General features: G+C 40.3%; 1 protein-coding gene across 10 annotated transcripts in view; it reads left to right on the top strand.

Moving 5' to 3' along the window:
- AMBRA1 (autophagy and beclin 1 regulator 1) overlaps nucleotides 1-20,815 on the top strand; it is a 183,729-nt gene that overhangs the window by 48,533 nt on the left and 114,381 nt on the right. For 6 of the 10 annotated variants that reach the window (XM_021085242.1, XM_021085241.1, XM_013994370.2 and 3 more), the window contains one exon: nucleotides 19,064-19,150. The exons of the other annotated variants lie outside the window; for them this stretch is intronic. In XM_021085242.1, coding sequence (XP_020940901.1) covers nucleotides 19,064-19,150 — 87 coding nt within the window. The remainder of the gene's footprint in view (nucleotides 1-19,063; nucleotides 19,151-20,815) is intronic. 10 annotated transcript variants of the gene reach the window in all.

Consider the following 20,815-nt stretch of genomic DNA (forward strand, 5'->3'; position numbering starts at 1 on the left):
TTGGGAGGCCTTGGGAAGTGGAGTAGCCTGATCTTAAAAGGATCACTGGCTGCTGATTGACAATAGACTGAAGAGGCGCTGCTAAATAGGGTAAATTAAAGTTAGGCCAACATCACACACTTCTAGATTAATTTGTGCTTGAGACCGGTGAAAACCTGAAGGTGGGAGTCAATGATTGTGTCAGAAGGGCCTGAAATGTTTGGATGAAGAGTTGCTAAATAAATAAAGAAATAAAGCGTTTTGGCAGGCATGTTATCTGCAACAAGACACCCCTATCCCCCAATCTTGACGGTTAATGTTATTGAAACTAAGGAAGGGAGAGTGAAAAATTTATAGTGAGCAAGGGATCATAAATGGAACTTTGGAGATGTCTGTTTTTTTCTGCTTACAAAACTAATACAAATTCATTTGTAAAAATTCAAGCAGAAATGTGTAATGTATCTATCTATAGCAAATGTCCTCTCTAGTGCTAACCACTGTTAACAATTTGTGTGTGTTAACTTCAGAATTTTTTTTCTATGCAAATGAAAGCCCATTTTTTGTTTGTTAAAGCAGGATCATACTAAATCTCGTGTTCCACCATTTACGTATTTCACTTAATATGTCATGGACATTTTTCCATGTTGATGTGTATAGATCTGCTACATTCTTTTTAACAATGGCACAGTGTTCCAACAATTGGATGCACCATAATTAAACAAGTCCTCTGTTGATAGAATCTGAATTGTTTCTGTTTTTTGCATCCACAAACAATGCTGCAGCATCTTTGTGTACTTGTGCAGGTGTTACTAGAGGGTGAATTTTCAGAACTACAATTGCTGGGGCTGAAGAGTATGAGCATTGTTAATGGTAAATGTAAATTGCATTATTCATTATAACTAAATTAAGATGTATAGACGATATTTTTGGAGTTCCTGCTGTGGCACAGTGGGTTAAGAAACTGACTGCAGTGGCTTGGGTCATTGCAGAGGCATGGGTTTGATCCCCACTCGGCAGCAGTGGGTTTAAGGATCTGGTATTTCCACAGCTGCAGCCTAAGTTGCAGCTGCAGCTCAGATTCAATCTTGGAAACTTCCTTATGCCACGGGTGTGGCCATAAAATAAAATTTAAAAAAAGGTATTTTCTACTTTATTTTAGTGAACGTCATTTCATAGATATTCATAATTTCCTAGATGGGACTCCTAATTCTGTGTTTTTCCCCCTCTCATAAGGTCTTAAGTTTCTCAGTAATAAATCCTACCCCCGGGATTATCAGGTAGTTAGAAAACCCATCTCTCTCTTTGGCAATGTGAGAGTGAGACAGAGTAAAAGAGCAGGTACCATTGCTGTAATCTTTTTACCTTCTCTTGCTCACCTGCCTAATTAGGTCACTCTGTGTTTGAGCCTCTGAATTCTGAGTTTGATCCTTGATTGTATCCTCCCTGTGAGGGGGGACTTTTCCTGTGAAGGGCAAGCTTGTAAATATTTTAGGCTTTAGGTAGGCCAGATGGTCTCTGTTGCAAATACTGAACTTTGCCATTATAGCAACCATAGACAAGATGTAAGTGAATGAATGTGGCTGTGTGCCAATTAACTTTATTTATGGACACCAAGGCGATTTTCATATAATTTTCACGTGTCATGAAAGAGACTTCTTCTGATGTTTTTCAGCTATTTAAAAATATAAAAACCATTCTTAGCACATGGTCTGTACAAAAACAGGCAGCAGGCCAGATTTGGCCGACAGGCCGTGGTTTGCCATTCCCTGCTTTATGTGACCATGACTAGCAATGGAAGAGAGTCAGGTGCTGGGGTAATAGAAGGCGTTATGATACTGAGAGCCTGGAAGAAGTACGTAGGGGGCTCCTCCACTTGTTCTCTCTGTACTTTGGACTAGATGTTCTAAGTATTGTCTCTCCTTCAAGATTCTTGGAAGGTTAAAAGCAGGCTTTAGTGTATGAAGAGTTTCTTGTTTCCTCTGCTTTTTGCCCTGAAGCCAGGTTTGCTAACCTAGCTGTATATCTGTCTTGGGAATTGTTTGCAAGTGAGGAGGCTTACCCTGGTTTTGGGGAGGGTGTGAGCCTCCAGGTCCTCCAGGTGGTATGTTTGACATATTGCAGGCACCCCCCCCCTTGCAGGTCAAATTAGCACCTGTTAGGCCGATCCAAATTATCCCTCATCATCCCTCTTTCTGAGGCTGAATGGTGTAGAGCCAGCAGTGTGCTTTGTATACACATGGAGAACTTGAAAAGGTGTAATTGCTTCTGTCAACTCAGAGTGTTGGAGTGCTACAGGGACTACAGTGGGCTCTATATGTATGTATACTGCAAATACGTTTGGAGCAATTTCCCATGTACGCATCCCCTCCCCTTCAGGTCCCCTTCTCTACTGTGTCTGTTCGGAGTAGTGCTCTCAAGGATGCGTTGGTGGTTTTGCTAAGACAATAACACCAGGTGTATGGGGTTCCTTTTGCATAATATATTTTGCTTATTGTAATCATTCCTAGCCCATTAGAGCTGTGCAGGTAGCTTCTCCTCCTCCTCTTGGATTTCTTATATATTTATTGGGAGGGGGAGGATTCAGTACATCTTATTTCTGCTCCTTCTTGGAAGCACTCCTAACAATGTGTTCACATGAGCAAATTTGGCTTTAGTGGGTGGGTCTGTTATGTTAGCCCAGAGATTGCAAAATAACCTTAGGTCTTCCTGTTTGGCCATCACAATGTTATTAAGAATTTCAGTTTTTTTCTACATAAATTCGGATTTCTGGACTCTATTGAAAAAAAATTAAATCTGCCTTATATTCCCACATAATAACAATCAGCAGAAGTTGAATAGTCGTTGCCCCTTAGTCGAGGCATAGACTTTGGGCTGACTTGACCCATTTGTGTTTCCGCCTTAATTCCACTTTTGTGTTGATGGTTATGCATTAAGTCTAGCAAAATGCGTTGATGGTTATGTGTAAGCAAGTATTCTCAAGTTCCCTACCACTTGGCTCCACCAGGGGGAGGCAGTACCATCTCCTCTACCCCACCCATCCTGCCCAATTCACCCACAAGGGGCTCCCCTGCTGGCTGTAAGCTGACATGCTGACAGCCCCCTCACCTGAGAAGCTGCCTGACTTTTTTAACAGCAACAATTAATAGACTCCTCCTCTGTTTCCAAAGAGGGAAAGTGGGGGTGCCAAGCTTATTTGCTGGCTGGGGCACAGTTTGGTGAGCAGATCTCTGTCATGTCAGGTTATGCATTATGAAAGTAACCTTCCTTTAATGATGCACTGTGTAAAATCTTGGAGAAGAATGTCTGCACCTCTCTCTGTGAGCAGAGCACCTTGGATAGAGGGGTGGGTTCCAGCGAAAAGGCCAATTGATTTAGATGTCACCTGCCAGAAAATTAAAATCAAGTTAGAGCAAGAGTAGAAAATGATAATAATAAAGGAATCAAAGGCTGAAAGTATGACCTTGTCATAGAAGGAGAATTGCAGCTTGTTAACATTGTGCCCTTATCCTTAGCTGCATCAGAAAGTATGAGTTTGAATCTTTTTGCCTCTTTTACTTTTCTCCTCCACTATATATGTGCATATGGTTTTCTCAATTTTCCTCCATCTCCTTGTTGTCTCCTTGGACCACTTCTCCTCATTAGCAAGGTGGCTTTTATCCTTTCCTTTCTTTGTAACCTATTTTGGGGGTCTTTTTTCACTGTGATTTAAAAAACATAATGTAAGTTTATCCTCTTAATTTTTAAATGTACGGTATTGTGGTCTATGCACATAATTGCAGAGCGGATCTCTAGAACTTTTTCTTCCTGCAAGAGTGATGTGCTATACTCTTTGAACAGTCCTCTGTTTTCCCTCTCCTGAATCCCCTGGCAACTACCATTCAGTTTTCTTTTTTTTCTTTACTTTTTTGGCCGCCTTACCATGGCATATGGAGTTCCAAGGCCAAGGATTGGATCTGAGCCTCAAGGCAATGCTGGATCCTTAACACACTGTGCCGGGTCAGGGATCGAACTTGTGTTCCAGTGCTCCCAAGACGCTGCCAATCCTGTTGTTTCACAGCAGGAACTCAATTTTCTTTTTCTATGAGTTTTATTACTTTATTTATTTTTTATCTTTTTATTACTCAATGAATTTATCACACCTGTAGTTGTACAATGAAGAGTTTGATTACTTTAGATCCTCATATAAGTAGAATCACACAGTAGTTGTCTTTCTGTGATTGGCTTACTTCATGCAATATAATGTCCTCAAGGTTCATCCATGTTGTAGCATATGACAGAATTTTTCCTTTTTAAAAAGTGAGTAAGGAGTTCCCACTGTAGTGCAGTGGGTTAAGAATCCAACTGCAGCAGTTCAGGCCACTATGGAGGCACAGGTTTGATCCCTGGCCCTGTGCAGTGGGTTAAAAGGATCTGGTGTTGCTGCAACTCTGGCATAGGTTGCAGCTACAGCTCAGATTCAATCCCTGGTCCAGGAACTTCCATATGCCGTGGATGCGGCCATTAAAAAATAAAAGGTGAATAATACCCAGTTGTGTGTATGTATCAGATTTTCTTTATCCATTCCTCTGTGGATGGACCTTTAGGTTTCTTCCACATCTTGGCTATGTGAATAATTCTGCAATGAACATGGGCGTTCAAATAGCCCTTTGAAATTCAGTTTTCATTTCTTTTGGATATATACTCAAGTGGTGTTGCTGGGTCATATGGTGGTTCTATTTTTAACTTTCTGAGGAACCTCTAGGCTGTTTTTTCATAGCAGCTGCACCATTTTACAATCCTACCAACGGTGCGCAAGGTCTCCGATTTCTCCACATCCTTGCCAACACTGCTATTTTATGATTTTCTTTGTATGTGAGAGTTTTATGGAACAATTACATTTCAATAGGCATGAGGCAACATCGTTGTGGTTATTTGCATTTCCCTGATAATAAGTGACATGGCACATCTTTCATGTTTGTTGGCCATTTGTATATATTCTTTAGATATATGTCTATTCAAGTCCATTGCCTGTTTGTAATTTTTTTTTAAGGGCCACACGCAGAGGTTCCCAGGCTAGGGGTTGAATTGGAGCTGCAACTGCCAGATCCAAGCTGCATCTTTGATCTACACCACACCTCACGTCAACACTGGATCCTTAACACACCGAGCAAGGCCAGGAATTGAACTTGCATCTTTATGGATACTGGTCAGGTTCTTAACCCACTGAGCCACAATGGGAATTCTTCGTTTTATTTTTTAATTTAAAAATTTTTATTTTTTGGCTACATGATACAGTGGCTTGCTGTGGGATCTCAATTCCCAGACCATGGATTGAGCCTGGTCCACGATGGTGAAAACTGCCAAGTTCTAACCACTAGGCCATCAGGGAACTCCTTAATTGTTTGGTGGTTTGTTTGGTTTTTTTTTTTTTTTGTTATTAAATTATAGGAGTTCTTTATATATTTTGGATATTAACCTCTTATTTGATAAATAGTTTAAAAACATTTTGTCCTGTTCTGTGCATTGCCTTTTTATTCTATTGACTGTTTCCTTTAAAACTTAAGTAAAGTTTTAAAAATTTGGTCAGTCCCAATTGTCTATTTTTGTTTTTGTTACCCATGTTTTTGGTGTCATATCTAAGAAATCATTCCCCATTCCAATGTCATAAAAATTTTCCTTTATATTTTCTTCTAGGAGTTGTATAGTTTCAGGTCTTATGTTTAGGTTTTTAATCCATTTTGGTTTAATTTTTATATATGGCATAAGATAAAGGCCCATCTTCATTCTTTTGCATATGGATACCCAGTTTTCCCCGTACATTTGTTGGAAAGACTTTCCCCATGATGTAGTCTTGGCACCCTTGTCAAACATCATTTGAACATAAAGAAGGGTTTATATCTGGGCTCTCTATTCTGTTCCATTAGTTTAGATAATCTGTCTTTAATGGTATTAGTACTGTACCGTTATAATTACTGTAGCTTTGTGATATGTTTTGAAACCAGAAAGCGTTAGGCCTCCATCTTTGTTTTTCTTTCACAGGATTGTTTTGACTATTCAGAGCTCTTTGAGATTCCTTATGAATTTTAGGATTTTTTTTTTCCTCTTTTTGCAAAAAAAAAATGTTTTTGGGATTTTGATAGGGATTACATTAAGTCTATAGATTGCTTTTGGGTATTATGGACATTTTAACAATATTAAATCTTCCAGTTTATGAACATCAGATGTCTTTCTGTTTGTGTCTTTAATTTTTTTCAGCAGTGTTTTATAGCTTTCAGTGTACAGGTCTCCCACTTCTTTGGTTAAGATTATTCCTAGAGATTTTATTCTTTTTGATCCTATTATAAGTAGGGTTGTTTTCTTAATTTCCTTTTCAGCAGATGTAACCCTTTTAAAATTAAAACAAGAAGGAACTTTTTCCCCAGAAGTCCAGTGCTCGCTCTTTCTGGCATACTTTTCTGATTCTTTTTTAAGCTTCTCTATTATGAATTCTCAGAAATGAGGCAGAAGCTAGGCTGGTCATTTTCTGTTAGTTTCTTGAAGGCAAAGGACCTTTGCTGTAGTAGTCATCCTAACAGAGTTGCTGAATTAGTTTTATTTTAGTTTTTTCATTGAAGTATATTTGATTTACAAAGAGTTGCTGAATTTTTAGCCCCCTCTAGAGACACTAAACTTGGCAGCTGTGTTAATAGTACTATTTTGGATGTGATAAGGTGAGAGAGAGAGGGAGAGGTAGAGATAGGGAGAGGGAAAGAGAGAGGTAGATATATCAGAATGTGTTTAATGTGTGAGGCCAGGAATTGAACCCACATCCTCATAGATCCTAGTTGGGTTCGTTAACCGCCAAGCCACGAAGGGAACTCCTTATATTCTTTTTTTTTTTTTTTTTTTTTTTTTTTTTTTTAAATGTCTGCACTCACAGCATATAGAAGTTCCCTGGTGAGGGGTTGAATCTGAGTCACAGCTGCAACCTATGCCACAGCTTTGACAATGCTGGATCCGTAATCCTCTGCACCACAGCAGGAACTCTCTTATAATATATTCTAATAGAAGGATTTGGATTTGAGAAATACTAGATTCAAATTCTGGTCCTGGAGTTCCTGTCGTGGCTCAGTGGTTAACTAACCATGAGGACGAGGGTTCGATCCTTGGCCTTGCTCTGTGGGTTAAGGATCTGGCGTTGCTGTGAGCTGTGGTGCAGGTAGGCAGCTACAGCTCTGATTCAATCCCTAGCCTGGGAACTTCCATATGCCTCAGGTGTGGCCCTAAAAAGGCAAAAGAAAAAAAAAATCTGGTCCTATTGTGTGATCTTGGGTAAGTTATGTAGCCTCTCTGAACCTCAGTTTCCTCAATTATAAAATTATTGTGCTGTGGATTGCGTGAGTTAAACATCAGTTGCTTTTACAAATTTGTATACTCAAGAAATGCCAACTGTTTTCTCTCTTTCTGCTCAAAAAGTAAATAAATAAATCCAAAAAATAAAACAACTCATTTTGTCATGACATATTCCCTACAGGTCATTTTCTTTCCTATCTGTTTTAGTGTTATTTTTTTTAGACCTCAGTCTTCTGGAGTATCTGTGAAATCTCACCATGTAAAATTAAAGTAAACCAAGTACATAAAAAAGTGAGGTGCCTCAGATAAAGAAAGGCTGTTGTGATAGGGCTGGTGCTAGTTACTCCCATTAGTCACTTGGAGCAGACACAGGTTCTGTTTTAGAAAGTGTAATAATACAAAGAGTAGTTTGATCCATAGCAAGGGAATGGGATGTTATCTTCATTTTTCCTGCACTCCATTACAATGATTTGTAAAAGAAAACAAAAAAACAAAAACCCACCACCGACAAACTGGTTCTTCCTCTTAATAAGAGCTAGGGTATAAATAGCGTTCATTTCTAGGGTCATCTTCTACATTGAAAAGGAGCAATCTAGGGCAGAAGTGTGTTTCAGAGGAGAGAGCCTGATTGAGATTAGGTAGACATGAGCATAAAGTCATTCTAAATTGACATTGATCCTTTTGAGCAGCACCAGTCTCTCATGCTTTGGACATAGTGACCAAGTTTGCACTGAGTTTTATTGTTTTAGATCTGTTTTCAAATGTCTTGTTTGGTGTTTTGTTTTGGTAGCCAAGGTTCCCTTGAGTACAGATGTGATTACATTAGGCTTAATAAGCTAATAACTTCATGGATGTTGTTTTAATGCTATTGTAACTAGCTCGAAAGTTCCAGAAGATCAGGAACTTTCCTTCATCTACTGATACATAACCAATCGCAAAACAAAACTAGTGACTTAAAATAACTGTTTTATTATCTTTCATTGTTATTTGGGTAGACTGGGCTCAGCTGGGAAGTTCTTGCTGGCTTTCCTTGGGGTCTCTGAGTCATCTGGAGACTCATTTGGCACAACTAGCCCTCTCAAGGACTTGTCTCTCTACGTGGCCTCTCCAGCAGAGGAGCCAGACATTCTATGCAGCAGCTTAGAGCTTCCAAAAGGGACAGTTCCAAGAGGGATAAAGTGGAAGCTGTCCATTCTCTTAAAGGCTTAGGCCCAGAACTTACCACGTTCTCCTTATTGAAGCAAGTGGCAGACTGGTCTAGATTCAGTGATTTAGTGTGGGAGGAGACCAAACAAGAGCAAGAATACCAAGAAATATGGCTCTTTGGAGGTCCATCTTCAGATTCTACTACAGGGACCATATTATTTTATATACTAATATAAACCCAATAATAAACACTTGGTAATTATTTGTGGTTTGAATCGGTGGTTGAGTGGACCAACAGCCAGATAGGTGGATGGATGACTGACTGCCCTTGTTGGTTTATTTGGGTGAAGTTCATGTGATTCTTAGGGCTCACAATACTCATGTTTATTCCTTTATAGTACTCATCCTTCTTCAAAACATGTCTTTCTAGGAAACCACCTTTTTAGACATAGTAACTTGGGTGGCCAGAGTACAATCATGTTCCCTGCAGACACTTTTGGGAGTTATAATCCAAGGAAGGAAAAAATGATCGCTGTTAGACTGGGTGCTGGCTACTAATGTTCTAACTTAATCATAACCACCTTTTGAAATAGGGATTTTTCCCCTTAAATTGGATGCTGAGGATAATGCACTGGCCCAAGGTCACACAGCTAATAAGTGACATAAGATGAAGAATTAAACTGCAGTCTGTTTCTAAAGCTACAGCACTGACTTGCTTCATATATTAGTTATTCATTTTCCCTTGGTTAATCTCAGATGATTAAGATAGAGGGTTTCTCAGCAGCAGCACTATTAGCATTTGGGCTGAATAATTTATTGTGGGGAGCTGTCCCAAACATTGTAGGATGTTTAGCAGCAGTCCTGGCCTTTACACCCTAGATACCAGTGCACCCCCCCCCCAGCCCCCAGTTGCAACAACCAAAAACACCTTCAGATATATGTCTCCCCCTCCCATTGAAAACGAATGATAGGATTTCTCTTGTGGCTCAGCGATAACGAACCTGACAAGGATCCGTGAGGAAAGGGTTCCATCCCTGGCCTTGCTCAGTGGGTTAAGGACCTGGCCTTGAGCTGCGGGGTAGGTGGCAGAGGCGGCTTGGATCTGGCATTGCTGTGGCTATGGTGTAGGCCAGTGGCTACAGCTCCGATGAGACCCCTAGCCTGGGAACTTCCATGTGTCGTGGTTATGATACATAACCAATGGTTATGTAAACCACTGATAAGTTATTTCATGATTTGCCTTCCTTTGACCTTGCTGGGTTTTGCTGTTACATCTCACAAGGAGCTGGCGGTGGCTTCAAACCATCTTATTTTTATGATAGTTATAATCATACAGCCTCCTTCTGATGGTCTTGAGTCATTCTTTTCTCTCATTGCCTCTCTCCTCTTTTGCCTTATCTTTTTGCTTTTGTCTGATTTGGCTAAATAAAATGCAGCTGGATAAAGTGTTTGTAAGGACCTTTTACACAGGTATCGATTCAGCAGGCTTTCAGATCTCTGAGATTATAACCATTAGTGCCAGTGAAAAGAAGGCAATTTAGGTCTTCTAATTATAGTGGCGGGTGGGGGGGATGCATAATATTTAGCAAGCTGAGAATTAAATGGCTTCCAGATTCTACAGAGTTAATCTTCAGGGTAGTATTGATTGACATGCATGTGCAGTTCTTTTGGGGAACGGGGGAGGAGAGTGGAAATTGCAGTTTTTCTACTAATTGTACCTTAGGTGTCATTTATGACAATTTCATGTTGTCTAGACAGAGGGAAATGGTGGAGAAATTATTCCAGTGGAGTCAAATGCTGCGTCCAAAGGGAATCAAGAAGGTTGCTGAAGTCAGAATGAGGGTGGAAGGGCAAGTAGTATACCCCCAGAGGCGAATCAGTGAAAATCAAATGTCACTAAGAGAAGCAGTTCAGAGTGAACCCAGGATATAAGAAAAGTGATTGTACTCTGAGCTTTGGTTAGCTCAAGGGCTAACAGTGGATTGTTTGGGGGCCCAGCTGGAGCCTCTGGCCTCTTTTCTATTTCTGTAGACTCCAGAAACCTCATTACTTGAACAGATGTGAGCCAGGAAGGCTGCCTCTTAGCCTCTGGTTAATAAATGCTCTAGCCCACTGTGCATTCTTTTTTCCTCATTCTCTTATAAGGCTTCATTTACTAACTTCTCTTTGCCCTCCTGATGTTGGCCCTAAGGTTTTTACCTCATACTATGTAGTGTTTGCACTCTACCAGGATCAGTGGAATGAATGGCCCTCATCAAGGGTTTTTAAAATTTCAGGTCAGGAATATGAATGTAAAAAATCATTTGAGGAGTTTCCATCGTGGCGCAGCGGAAACAAATCCGACTAGGAACCATGAGGTTGCGGGTTCGATCCCGGGCCTCGCTCAGTGGGTTAAGGATCCAGCGTTGCCGTGAGCTGTGGTGTAGGTTGCAGATGCAGCTTGGATCTGGTGTTTCGGTAGCTGTGGTGTAGACCAGCAGATGCACCTCCGATTAGACCCCTAGCCTGGGAACCTCCATTGTGGCCCTAAAAAGAGAAAAAGACAAAAAAAAAAAAAAAAAAAAAAAAAAAAAAAAAACCATTTGAGAAGAAATGTACAAGGATTGTTGTTTTTGAAGCAGTAAATGATTCTACCATATCTTCAGTACAGTTCCTTTGTAAAATTAGTGGGTCTAGAGATAGATTTTTTGAATTGTTATTCTGAATAAAATTATCGGAGAGTTCAAGATTATTGAATTCTGTAAATCTCTTCTTGATTTGGGGGAAACCCGTCAGTTAGGGAGTACTTCCTCTTAAAGGTCAGACTTGCATGTCACAGCTGTTGCTTCTTGTAGGTATGTGTGCATGCGAATATCAGAACTAGCTGTGAAACTTGTTATTGATATGATCCTATTCATCCTTTGATGAAAAGCCTCTGATCTAAAGTCCTAGTTTGAAAATATCTGTGGTGAGTTCCCTCTGTGGTGTTGTGGATTAAGGACCTGACTGCAGTGGCTCGGGTCCCTGTAGAGGTGTGGGTTCGAACCCTCACCTGGTGCAGTGGGTTTAAGGATCTGGCATTACCACAGCTGTGGCATGGTTTGCAGCTGTGGCTTGAATTCAATCCCTGTAATCTCTGGTCCCAGGAACCTTTTTTTTTTTTTTTCCTTTTTTTCAGGGCCACATTTGCAGCAAATGGAGGTTCCCAGACTAGGGGTCTAATCGGAGCTACAGCTGCCGGCCTATACCACAGCCACAGCAATGCCAGATCTGAGCCACATCTGCGACGTACAGCACAGTTCAGGGCAACACCAGATCCTTAACTCACTGATCGTGGCCAGGGATTGAACCTGCCACTTCATGGTTCCTAGTCGGATTCGTTTCCACTGCGCCACAATGGGAACTCCTGGTCCCAGGAACTTCTCTATGCAAAAAAAAAAAAAAAAAAAAAAAATCTGTGGTCTCTGGGCAGACCTCCCAAGTCTCCCAAATAAAAAGAATTTGGAGACAGAGTAAGCATGTCCATGTCTGTCACCTTGGACCTTTGAGTTCAGATGCGGGCAAAAGTGAGATTTTATTATAAATTGAAGTTTCATAACTATAGTTTGATGTGTTGAGGATTTCTAAGAGCTAAGCATAGCTCTAGCCAATCATTTTACAATTGAATTAAAAATAACCACACACCTAACAGTCAGCAGAAGGGGAGATGTTTGCAGAGTGGTCTGGCTGGCTTTTCCGACAAGACCTTTGTATAGATAGATACACAATTGCGCACCCTATAGGAATTGTGTCCAGCTTCTTCCCTCTTGGTGTCTGTGATTATGTTGTGTTCTGATGTCTTATCATCTATTGCTCACTGCACAGAGACATTAAAAAATATATTGTTTTGTAAAGATGTTTTAAAGCTTTTCTGGTGAAAGGCATTATTTTGAGCCCTATGAATTGTTTATGCTTGGCGATAGTAAAATAAGGCCAATCCACATGACAGGCACTGAGCTCTTTCTATAGTATGTCTGTTTTTTTCCTGAAGTTAGCCTTTTAGCAGTGCCACCTTGCCTTGGTCTACCCCCCAACAGAGGCAGGAATTGCCTCCCAGGCTCTGCTGGGAACTACCTCTTGTGCTGTAAATGCACCCCTAGAACTAGGGGGCCCTACAGTGATCAGATGAGTGCCTATCGTTGGATAACTTAAAAGATAATTGCCAGTGTGTGAAATGGGGAGGCTTGGATGCCTCCGCGTTGAATCAGAGATGTCAATTTGGAAATCATAATAGAAGTGTCGTTTCAGAACACACAATTATTTTTTACAAAGAATAAGGGCTTGTCATCTCCCAGCTCAGGCATGCGCCAAGGCAGAGATCTGAGGCTTGCAGAGCAAGATGCAGAAATGAAGAAGGCAATAGTGTATCCAAGTTTCTTTGGCCTCCTGCCCCTTTCCTCCCACCCCCAAACATTGCCCTCTTTCCCCTATGTGGTCTCTTTTGGCAATAAACTGTCCAGGAGCATCAGTGGTAGTTTGCCAGGCAAGTAGCCAGCCTCTGACTTTATGATTTAATAAGCCTCCCAGGGACCAGGCTGCACTGCATTTATCAGGACAGCTATGTAAGCACTTTAACCTGAGCGGCATAAGTGACCAGAGGGATGAAGAGTGATGTAAAGCAGTTTCTGAAAAACCTGTTCCTTCAGGAATTTTAGTGCAAGTTTTTGGACATCTAGCAACCTTGTACGAAAGTCATGTGGTGAGTGAGGGGCAATCAGATATGTCTTGCTTATTTTTCCAAATCTACTTAGGCCTGCTGATTTATTTACTTAAATATTTATTGGTCTCCTATTGTGTGTTAATTAGAATGTGAGGTGGGTTGTTGGTTTTTTTGGTTTGTTTGGTTTTATGTTTTTTAAATGGGTGGCATATCGAAGTTCTTGGGCCAGGGATTGAATCTGAGCCGCAGCTGTGGCAATGCTGGATCTGTTAACCCACTGCGCTGGGTCAGGGATCCAACCTGCGCCTCCCCAGCTGCCCGAGCTGCTGCAGTCAGAGTCTTAACCCATTGCACCACAGTGGGAACACCCTAGAATGTCAGTTTAATGGGGATAAAAAGATGACTTGGACCCAGTACTTGCTTTCATGTAGCTTATAGGCCAGTAGCAGAGGCCTTCCTTCTTATCATACTTACAAGGAACTTCAGTAAAAATTCTCTTGGGAAAAGGCTTTTTTTAGAGAGGATTCAAATGCTACAGGCTATTGAGGACAAGAGGGTAAACGTCTTTTTTTTTTTTTTTTAAATATATAATTTTTTTTATTTTCCCACTGTACAGCAAGGGGGTTAGGTTATCCTAAGAGGGTGAACTTCTGATTGGAGGAGTCAGGTATTTGAGCTGAGGATTTTTATAGGCAGGGATGGGGAAGAACTTTCCAGAAAGAAAAAATGGCCAAGCTAAATACAGAGGTGAAATAGTGAGGGTATGTTTAATTTAGCTGGAGCAATAATTCTCAAAGTAGGGCCTGGGGTCCCTGAAGTCAAAACTGCCTTTATTATAATGCTGAGATGTTCTTTGTCCGTTTCACTCTCACTCTTTCATGAGTTTTCAGTGGAGTTTTCTAGAGGCCACATGACATGTAATGAGGTTATCTCTCTGATGGCTAGTAAATGCATGTATGTGTATTAAATTTTTCTCAGTTTTAATTTCAAATATAGTACATACATACTGATAGATAACATCCACATAAACCAAAACTCTTTGGGATCCTCAATAATTTTTAAGTGTTAAAGAAACCCTGAGACCAAAAAGTTTGAAAACCATTGTACCAGAGCATATAGCATGTTTGGAAGGAATGAGAAACTTGGCTGTAAGGCTTTGGGTGCCAAGCTGAGGATTTTTTTTTTTTTTTTTTGGTCTTTTTTAGGCCTGCACCCATGTCATATAGAGGTTCCAAAGCTAGGGATCGAATTGGAGCTATGGTCACTGGCCACAGCCACAGCAACTCAGGATCCAAGCCATGTCTTTGACCTACTCCACAGCTCATGGCACCGCCAGATCCTTAACCTGCTAAGCAAGGCCAGGGATTGAACATGAGTCCTCCTGGATGCTAGTCAGATTTGTTTCCCCTGAGCCACGACGGGAACTCCCATCCGTTGAATTTGAAACAAAGGTTTTCTTTTGGATGACCCATTTCATCTGCCCTTAACAACTTTGTTCTTTTCTTCTACTATACATCTTACTGTTTTTCTAGTTATCAAGGATATAGCTAAATGATCTAGGGAACTCTTCACATATTCAGAGTATTGAAAATGAAAGGAAGAAGTAGTTGTATTCATTTAAAATGTTAAGAATTTTTTGGAGTTCCCTTCATTGCTCAGCAGTAACAAACTTGATTAGTATCCATGAGGATTTGGGTTCGATCCCTGGCCTTGCTCAGTGGGTTAATGATCCAGTGTTGCCACGAGCTGTGGTATAGGTCACAGACGTGGCTCGGATTCTGAATTGCTGTGGCTGTGGCATAGGCAGCAGCTGCAGCTCTGATTTGACCCCTAGCCTGGGAGCTTCCATTTGTCAAAGGTATGGCCCTAAAAAGCAAAAAACAAAGGGGGGGGGAATTTTACAGCTTGAATTTTGTTCCTGTTGATTTTTAACAAGGCTTAATATTAATTTTTGACAACTTACTCTAATACGTAATACTTTGATTTCAAGTTTTTCTGTTCCATTCCTAACTGATTCCACCTGATCTTTCAAGAGACTGTGTAAGCAAATCTTTTAGAGCATGGGTGGGCAGATTTTTTTGCTATAAAGGGTCAAGTAGTAAATATTTAAGACCTATCCCTATCAGGATTACTCCACTCTGTTTTCTTGGCTCCAAAGCAGCTACAGACAATATGTAAGTGAGTGAATGCGGCTGTGTTTGGATAAAACTTTATTTTTAAAAACAGGCAGCAGGCCCAGAACCTGTAGTTTACCAAGCCTATTTTTTTAGAGCATTAAGGTAACTTGCTGTTTGAAGAAATACTTCTTACTTTTAGTGAGGTGAGTAAATCTTTTGTAAATGAATAGTCTTCTGTTTAGTTTTCAGTGGTTTACTTTTAGATTTTGTATATGGATATTATAAATTTTGAAATGACTTCAGACTTTCAGAAATGTTGCAAAAATAGTGTGAAGAATTCCCATATATTTTTCACCCACACTCCCTCAATGTTAACATTTTATCAATTTGCTTTATCATTTTCACTCTTTTGCTCTATCTGTATATGAATATGGTTTTACTTTTATATTTATGTATTTGTGGTTATATTCTTTTAAATATTGAATTTTCTTATAGTAGTGTGTATATTTTGATAGAACAATGGCCTTCAGACTTAAAAACAACCTGATTTAAAAAAAAAAAAAAAAACCTTGGGAATTTCTGTTGTGGCTTGGTGGGTTAAGAACCCAATATAGTGTCTGTGAGGATGGAAATTCACATCCTCAAAAGCTGCAGTGAATGTTACAGATGAAGCATGGATCTGGCATTGCTGTGGCTGTGGCCTAGGCTAGCAGCTGCAGCTCTGATTCTCCCCCTAGCCTGGGAACTTCCATATGCCATAGGTGTGGCCCTAAAAACAAAAGCAAAACAAAGCAAACAAAAAAAACTTGTTAATAAAAGGCTTTTGAGCAGTCCATGTGTATGTTGTATGTGTGTGTGTATTTTAAACATTATGCTTATACATTATAAATCAAAAGTTCTAATAGCTTTCTTCCTGTTCTCCAGTGGATCAAAATAACACAACCCTTTCTATATCTCACTTGTACACCACTGATTTAGAGAATGAATCAGGCAGACTTGTAAAAAGTTTTTTTTTCCTTTGTCAGAGCTTCAATGACTCTTTAAAACATTTCTAAATTGAGGTTATAGGTCAGAATGAAATGGTAACTTCAAGCCTGAGCAAGCTTGTCTAAGCCCTTCCTAAGTCCTATCGGATTTCATATTATTGAATTACTTGATAGATCAAATATTTGGTGGCCAGAGCAGAAGGCGCTCAGCTGCTATCCCATTCCATTTTCTTGTCATTTCCTTGTATATGGCTCTTTGCAGGAAGCTCACTGTGGGAGGGTAAAATCTTTCTTTGGGGTTCCTAGGAGTAGTGGTAGGTAATATTTACTCATCTGGCCACTCTAGTTCTTTCTTTACTCACCACCAATTGGAGAAGTCTTTTTAATCCTTCAGGAGTGTTAGTGCTGCAACTATAGAGAGTTTGGTGTTTCATCAGTTATATGCATATGGGGGCACCATTCAGAGTAATTGGCTCTCCTGATTTTGTGTATATATAATGCTCCACAGTATTTCCTGGGGAGCAAATGGTGCCAACGGATTCTAGTAAGTAGGCGCATGGGATAGATGTTCCAAGAGAACTTCGTCAGGAACTCCCCAGAGACAAAACTTAACATTTTGGTTTTACTCTAAGACGTCTTCCTAATTAAGACAGTAATTTAGGGTGGGAAGTAGAGTGTGCAGGATTATAAAGTGGTGTCATTAACACTGACCTTATCTAATCCAAACTCTTCTGATTTAAGAATCTCGTTTACATCATCCCTAGAAGTCCTCTCATCTCTTTGAATACTCTCGCTGCCTGGGCATAGTCGTGGGTGATATTGTCTTCCTAATTTGTCGGGATCATTTTTCAGGCAGAAGTACTTGAACTGGGTATGTGTTGGTCACTGTAGCAGATGCTCCTTGCCAAGCAAAGGGCCTGTGCTTATTAAGCAGCCATTTGGAAGATAACATGGCAGGGCTCAGTAATATTCAGTACTGACTCCAGAGCCCTTTGGAATAGAACAAGCTTCTGGGTGTTTCAGGGCAGCCAGCTGCTCCCAGATCTTGCTTCTGTTCTTTAGCTCCCACCTAATTCCCATATTAGTAGTGAATAAATGGCATAAATGTCCTGAATCGATACACTTTTCCAATTTTCACTTTTTTTTTCATTCTGTGTACCTCTCTCTGTCCCTTCCTCTCACATCTTGCATCTCAAGATTCAAAGATATGCCATTATTTTATGTGTTCCCGTGAAAGAAAAAATCCTGCCAATTAAACTGTATCATACAATTTATAAGATCCATCTCAATTTCAGACATGTTTTAGAATTGAAATGGCATTTCTGCTGCTGTGAACAGTGATGGCATTGAAGATTCAGGTTTTCAACCAAAGAGATGTATTTTATTGCTTTCTTCTCTTCCTAATTGATTTAATTGTATTTTCTGTCTTCAATGGTAAGACTGTTTAACCTATCTTAAGTGTGGGGATTATAAGCCTGGTCTAGATTAAAGATATCATGTTAGCAGTTAGTTGTCCTGGGTGGGAAAGGTAGCAAGCCAGGTTGACAGGGCCTCTGCTAATAATGTCTGTTCCCCAGGCTGTTAGGGGAAATGCTTCAGTAAGCCAGTTACTGGGATAAAGTGACTGTACATGACTATACCTAAAGCCAGCTGGTTTTAATAACAGTGAATTGAATTAACTCAATTGGGAAAGATTGGTAGCTGCTGTCCTTATCCTGCAGATCTGCTTTAAAGAAGAATCTGGCAGGGAGCCGGAGACCTGTTCCTGGGAGAGCCAGGCAAGATGCTGCTGGAGAGAAACAATATGCGTTTCTTTCTGAGACCATTTCCTTTGAAACCTGCGGTCTATAGCAGGAGCTTGATTGGCTGCCAAGCGCATTTGAGTTGGGAAGCAGTGTGGCAGATAGGGCAGAATGGGGTTGGGGAGGATGCTGAACCATGTTTATCAGTTGTATTTGAACTGGCCCTTGCTGTACGAAAAGGGGAAAAAATGTTTTAGCTAAAATTTAACAGGAGATTTCACGCGAAAGCCTTGATTTCTGGCTTCTCTTAAAAAATGGGAAGAGCTGGTAATACTGGACCCACATTCTGGTTTGGACTCACAGTGGATACAAATGCTTAGTGGTTTGAAGCGTTCTGGAGTTGACAGACCTTCATGGGAGTCTTAGCTGTTACAGTGAAATACACTCAACTCCTAGGCCCATTGTTCTCGAGTATGTATAGTAATGCTTACTTTTCCAGGCTGTAGTGAAGTTTAAATAAATACATGCGAAGTGCTTAGTATTTGCCTGGCACTAAAAAGGTGCTCAATAAAATGTGTGCGCAACACATATGATCATAGAATTTACAGTCGGGCTAGATTATGTAAAGATTTTTGTCAGTCGTTAAGAGAGCCTGGGGAGTACTCACAAAAAGGGTTTGGGCAGAGCAGGATGAGTGGAAGATCAGAGGATGTGGATTAGGATGGCATGAACACCCCGATAAATGTGGGCACGACATGATACCTCTAGGTATGCCTCATTTTCCTCTCCCTTGTTGATCCCAGCCTCCTCTTTGTCTACCGGAGGTACTGCAGGTAGAAATAAGATCATGTCTCTGAAGCACTTGTTCATTTCTCAGAGAAGAGCAGTAGGCAGCATAATACAGTGGCCGTATCCAGTGTGGGAGCTCTGGAGCTCTTCATTTATTTATGGCTCTAAGTACTTGTAGGAAGGGTGTGATCCCAGATAAGAGGTTTGCTAGCTGCAGAGGGGGATGTTATTTATCCCTCCCCCCATTTTTCCTTATGAATGACCTCTGAGTTGGTAATTGACAGGGATTATTGCCATTTTTTTAATCTCTGCTAGGAGGCTGCTGGAGTCTTCCCTCATTTCATTATCCCGTTATGATGGAGCAGGATCCAGAGAGCACCCAATTTACCCAGACCCAGCGAGGTAAGGCCAAAGTGAGAACTGGCACTAGGTTGGGGGGAGGGGCTGCCCTTGGGGTTGCCAAGCTGTTGAAAGCCCCATTCTGTGCCTCTCTGGTCCTGGTGCTCTTTCACTCTTCAGTTACAGTTTTGAGACAGGTGGTTCAGGTAATTGGGAATTGTTACAGGTAAGTGACCAGAGCCCGTGGTGACAGAGGATTATGAGTCAGCCCTTGTCCTTTGGGGCTCATTTTTGTAAGTGGGACACTAGAGGAGGGAATCTAAGGAAGCCACTGGCAGAGTCACAGAATATTTCTTTTCTGCTGATCAGGGAGGCTGTTGCCATTCAGAAGGACAGCCAAAAGGGAAACAAAAGTTTTTATTAATAGGCAAATTACAAATTAAAGCAAACAAAAAATCCTCATTTGAGAGAGAATTTAAAACATTGAAAGGCAGAAATCAAGCTTATTCAGATGTCGAATTTTGGGGGACTATGAAGGAAGAGGTGAAAGAAGAAAGGATAACTGAATAAAACAAGTTGGCATATTATTAAAGTGCTGGCCTTACACTGATTAGAAGACATTTGAAAAGGTCTTGAAGAGATAAAAAGAAAAAAAAAAATGGAGATGAGTTTAAGGCCTGCCTTTACCTTATGAGGACCAAGGATAGGGTGTAGAGTTGACTATAACATTTATTTATAGTGAGCAGCCCTTTGGGGTTATCACAGCAGGACTTACTAATCTCTCAATGACCCAAAGAGGGGAAAGCCTGCACATTCTTTAGTTAATAACCAGAGCACACATTGGGAGGCTTTGCCAAAAGAAAGGGTAGTTTATAATGGTGGGGTTGAAGTTAACAATGTAAGTCAGAAAAGGCTAAATGAGTTTTGCTGTAGATTAAGAATTTCAAGTCTGGAAAAAAGCTTGAGACCAAGTTGATTCCAGGGATATTGAATGATTTTGTTGGTACCACAGTTATGTCATAATATCGAGTAGTCTTTCCAAGATAGTGAAAAGATTCCCCATTTTCTTCTTACTTTCTTTTCCAGATCCCAGAAACAGCAAATCCAAGGATCAGGGAACATGAGGATTGATGACTTTAAAACAGATAGACAACTTAGATGATGACTAAAGCAAGGAATTTATGTTCGTCTCTATAGTCACATTTGAAAGTAATAAGCCCTTAAATAAGAGGAGATATTTTGCATGAATCAAATTCTTTGAAACACTGAGAGAATTTCTTGCTATGAAATAATTTTCTTTTAGATAGTAATGGGAATCTCACCCCCAGAATGTTTAACCTTACAGAGTTTAACAGTGATTCTTAAAGACCATTATTGTCCTCCTTTCGTGTGATAAATTTGTTATTTATTCCCACTCAGATCTCTTTATCACAGAAAGGCCATATGTTGTGGCATTGGTATTTTTACATTTTCCCTTTAAACACAAAATAGGTTTTTTTGGGAAGGGGAAGTATTCTTCCTTGAAGAAAACTTGAGGAGTTATTTAAACTATTCGCTTAGAACGCTTTTAGAGATTGATAATTATCCAATTCTTCAGTAGGAGGCTGATCGTTGCCTTATTACTGGTTGTTTGATTTCTTTTTCCTCTTAGACTTCACCCTACATAATATGTATAGGTCAAAGCCTTTATATATCCCAGTATTCAGAGCCTTAGCTTCCCTCTGCTTA

Source organism: Sus scrofa, chromosome 2, assembly GCF_000003025.6.
Source record: "Sus scrofa isolate TJ Tabasco breed Duroc chromosome 2, Sscrofa11.1, whole genome shotgun sequence".
NCBI lineage: Eukaryota > Metazoa > Chordata > Mammalia > Artiodactyla > Suidae > Sus > Sus scrofa.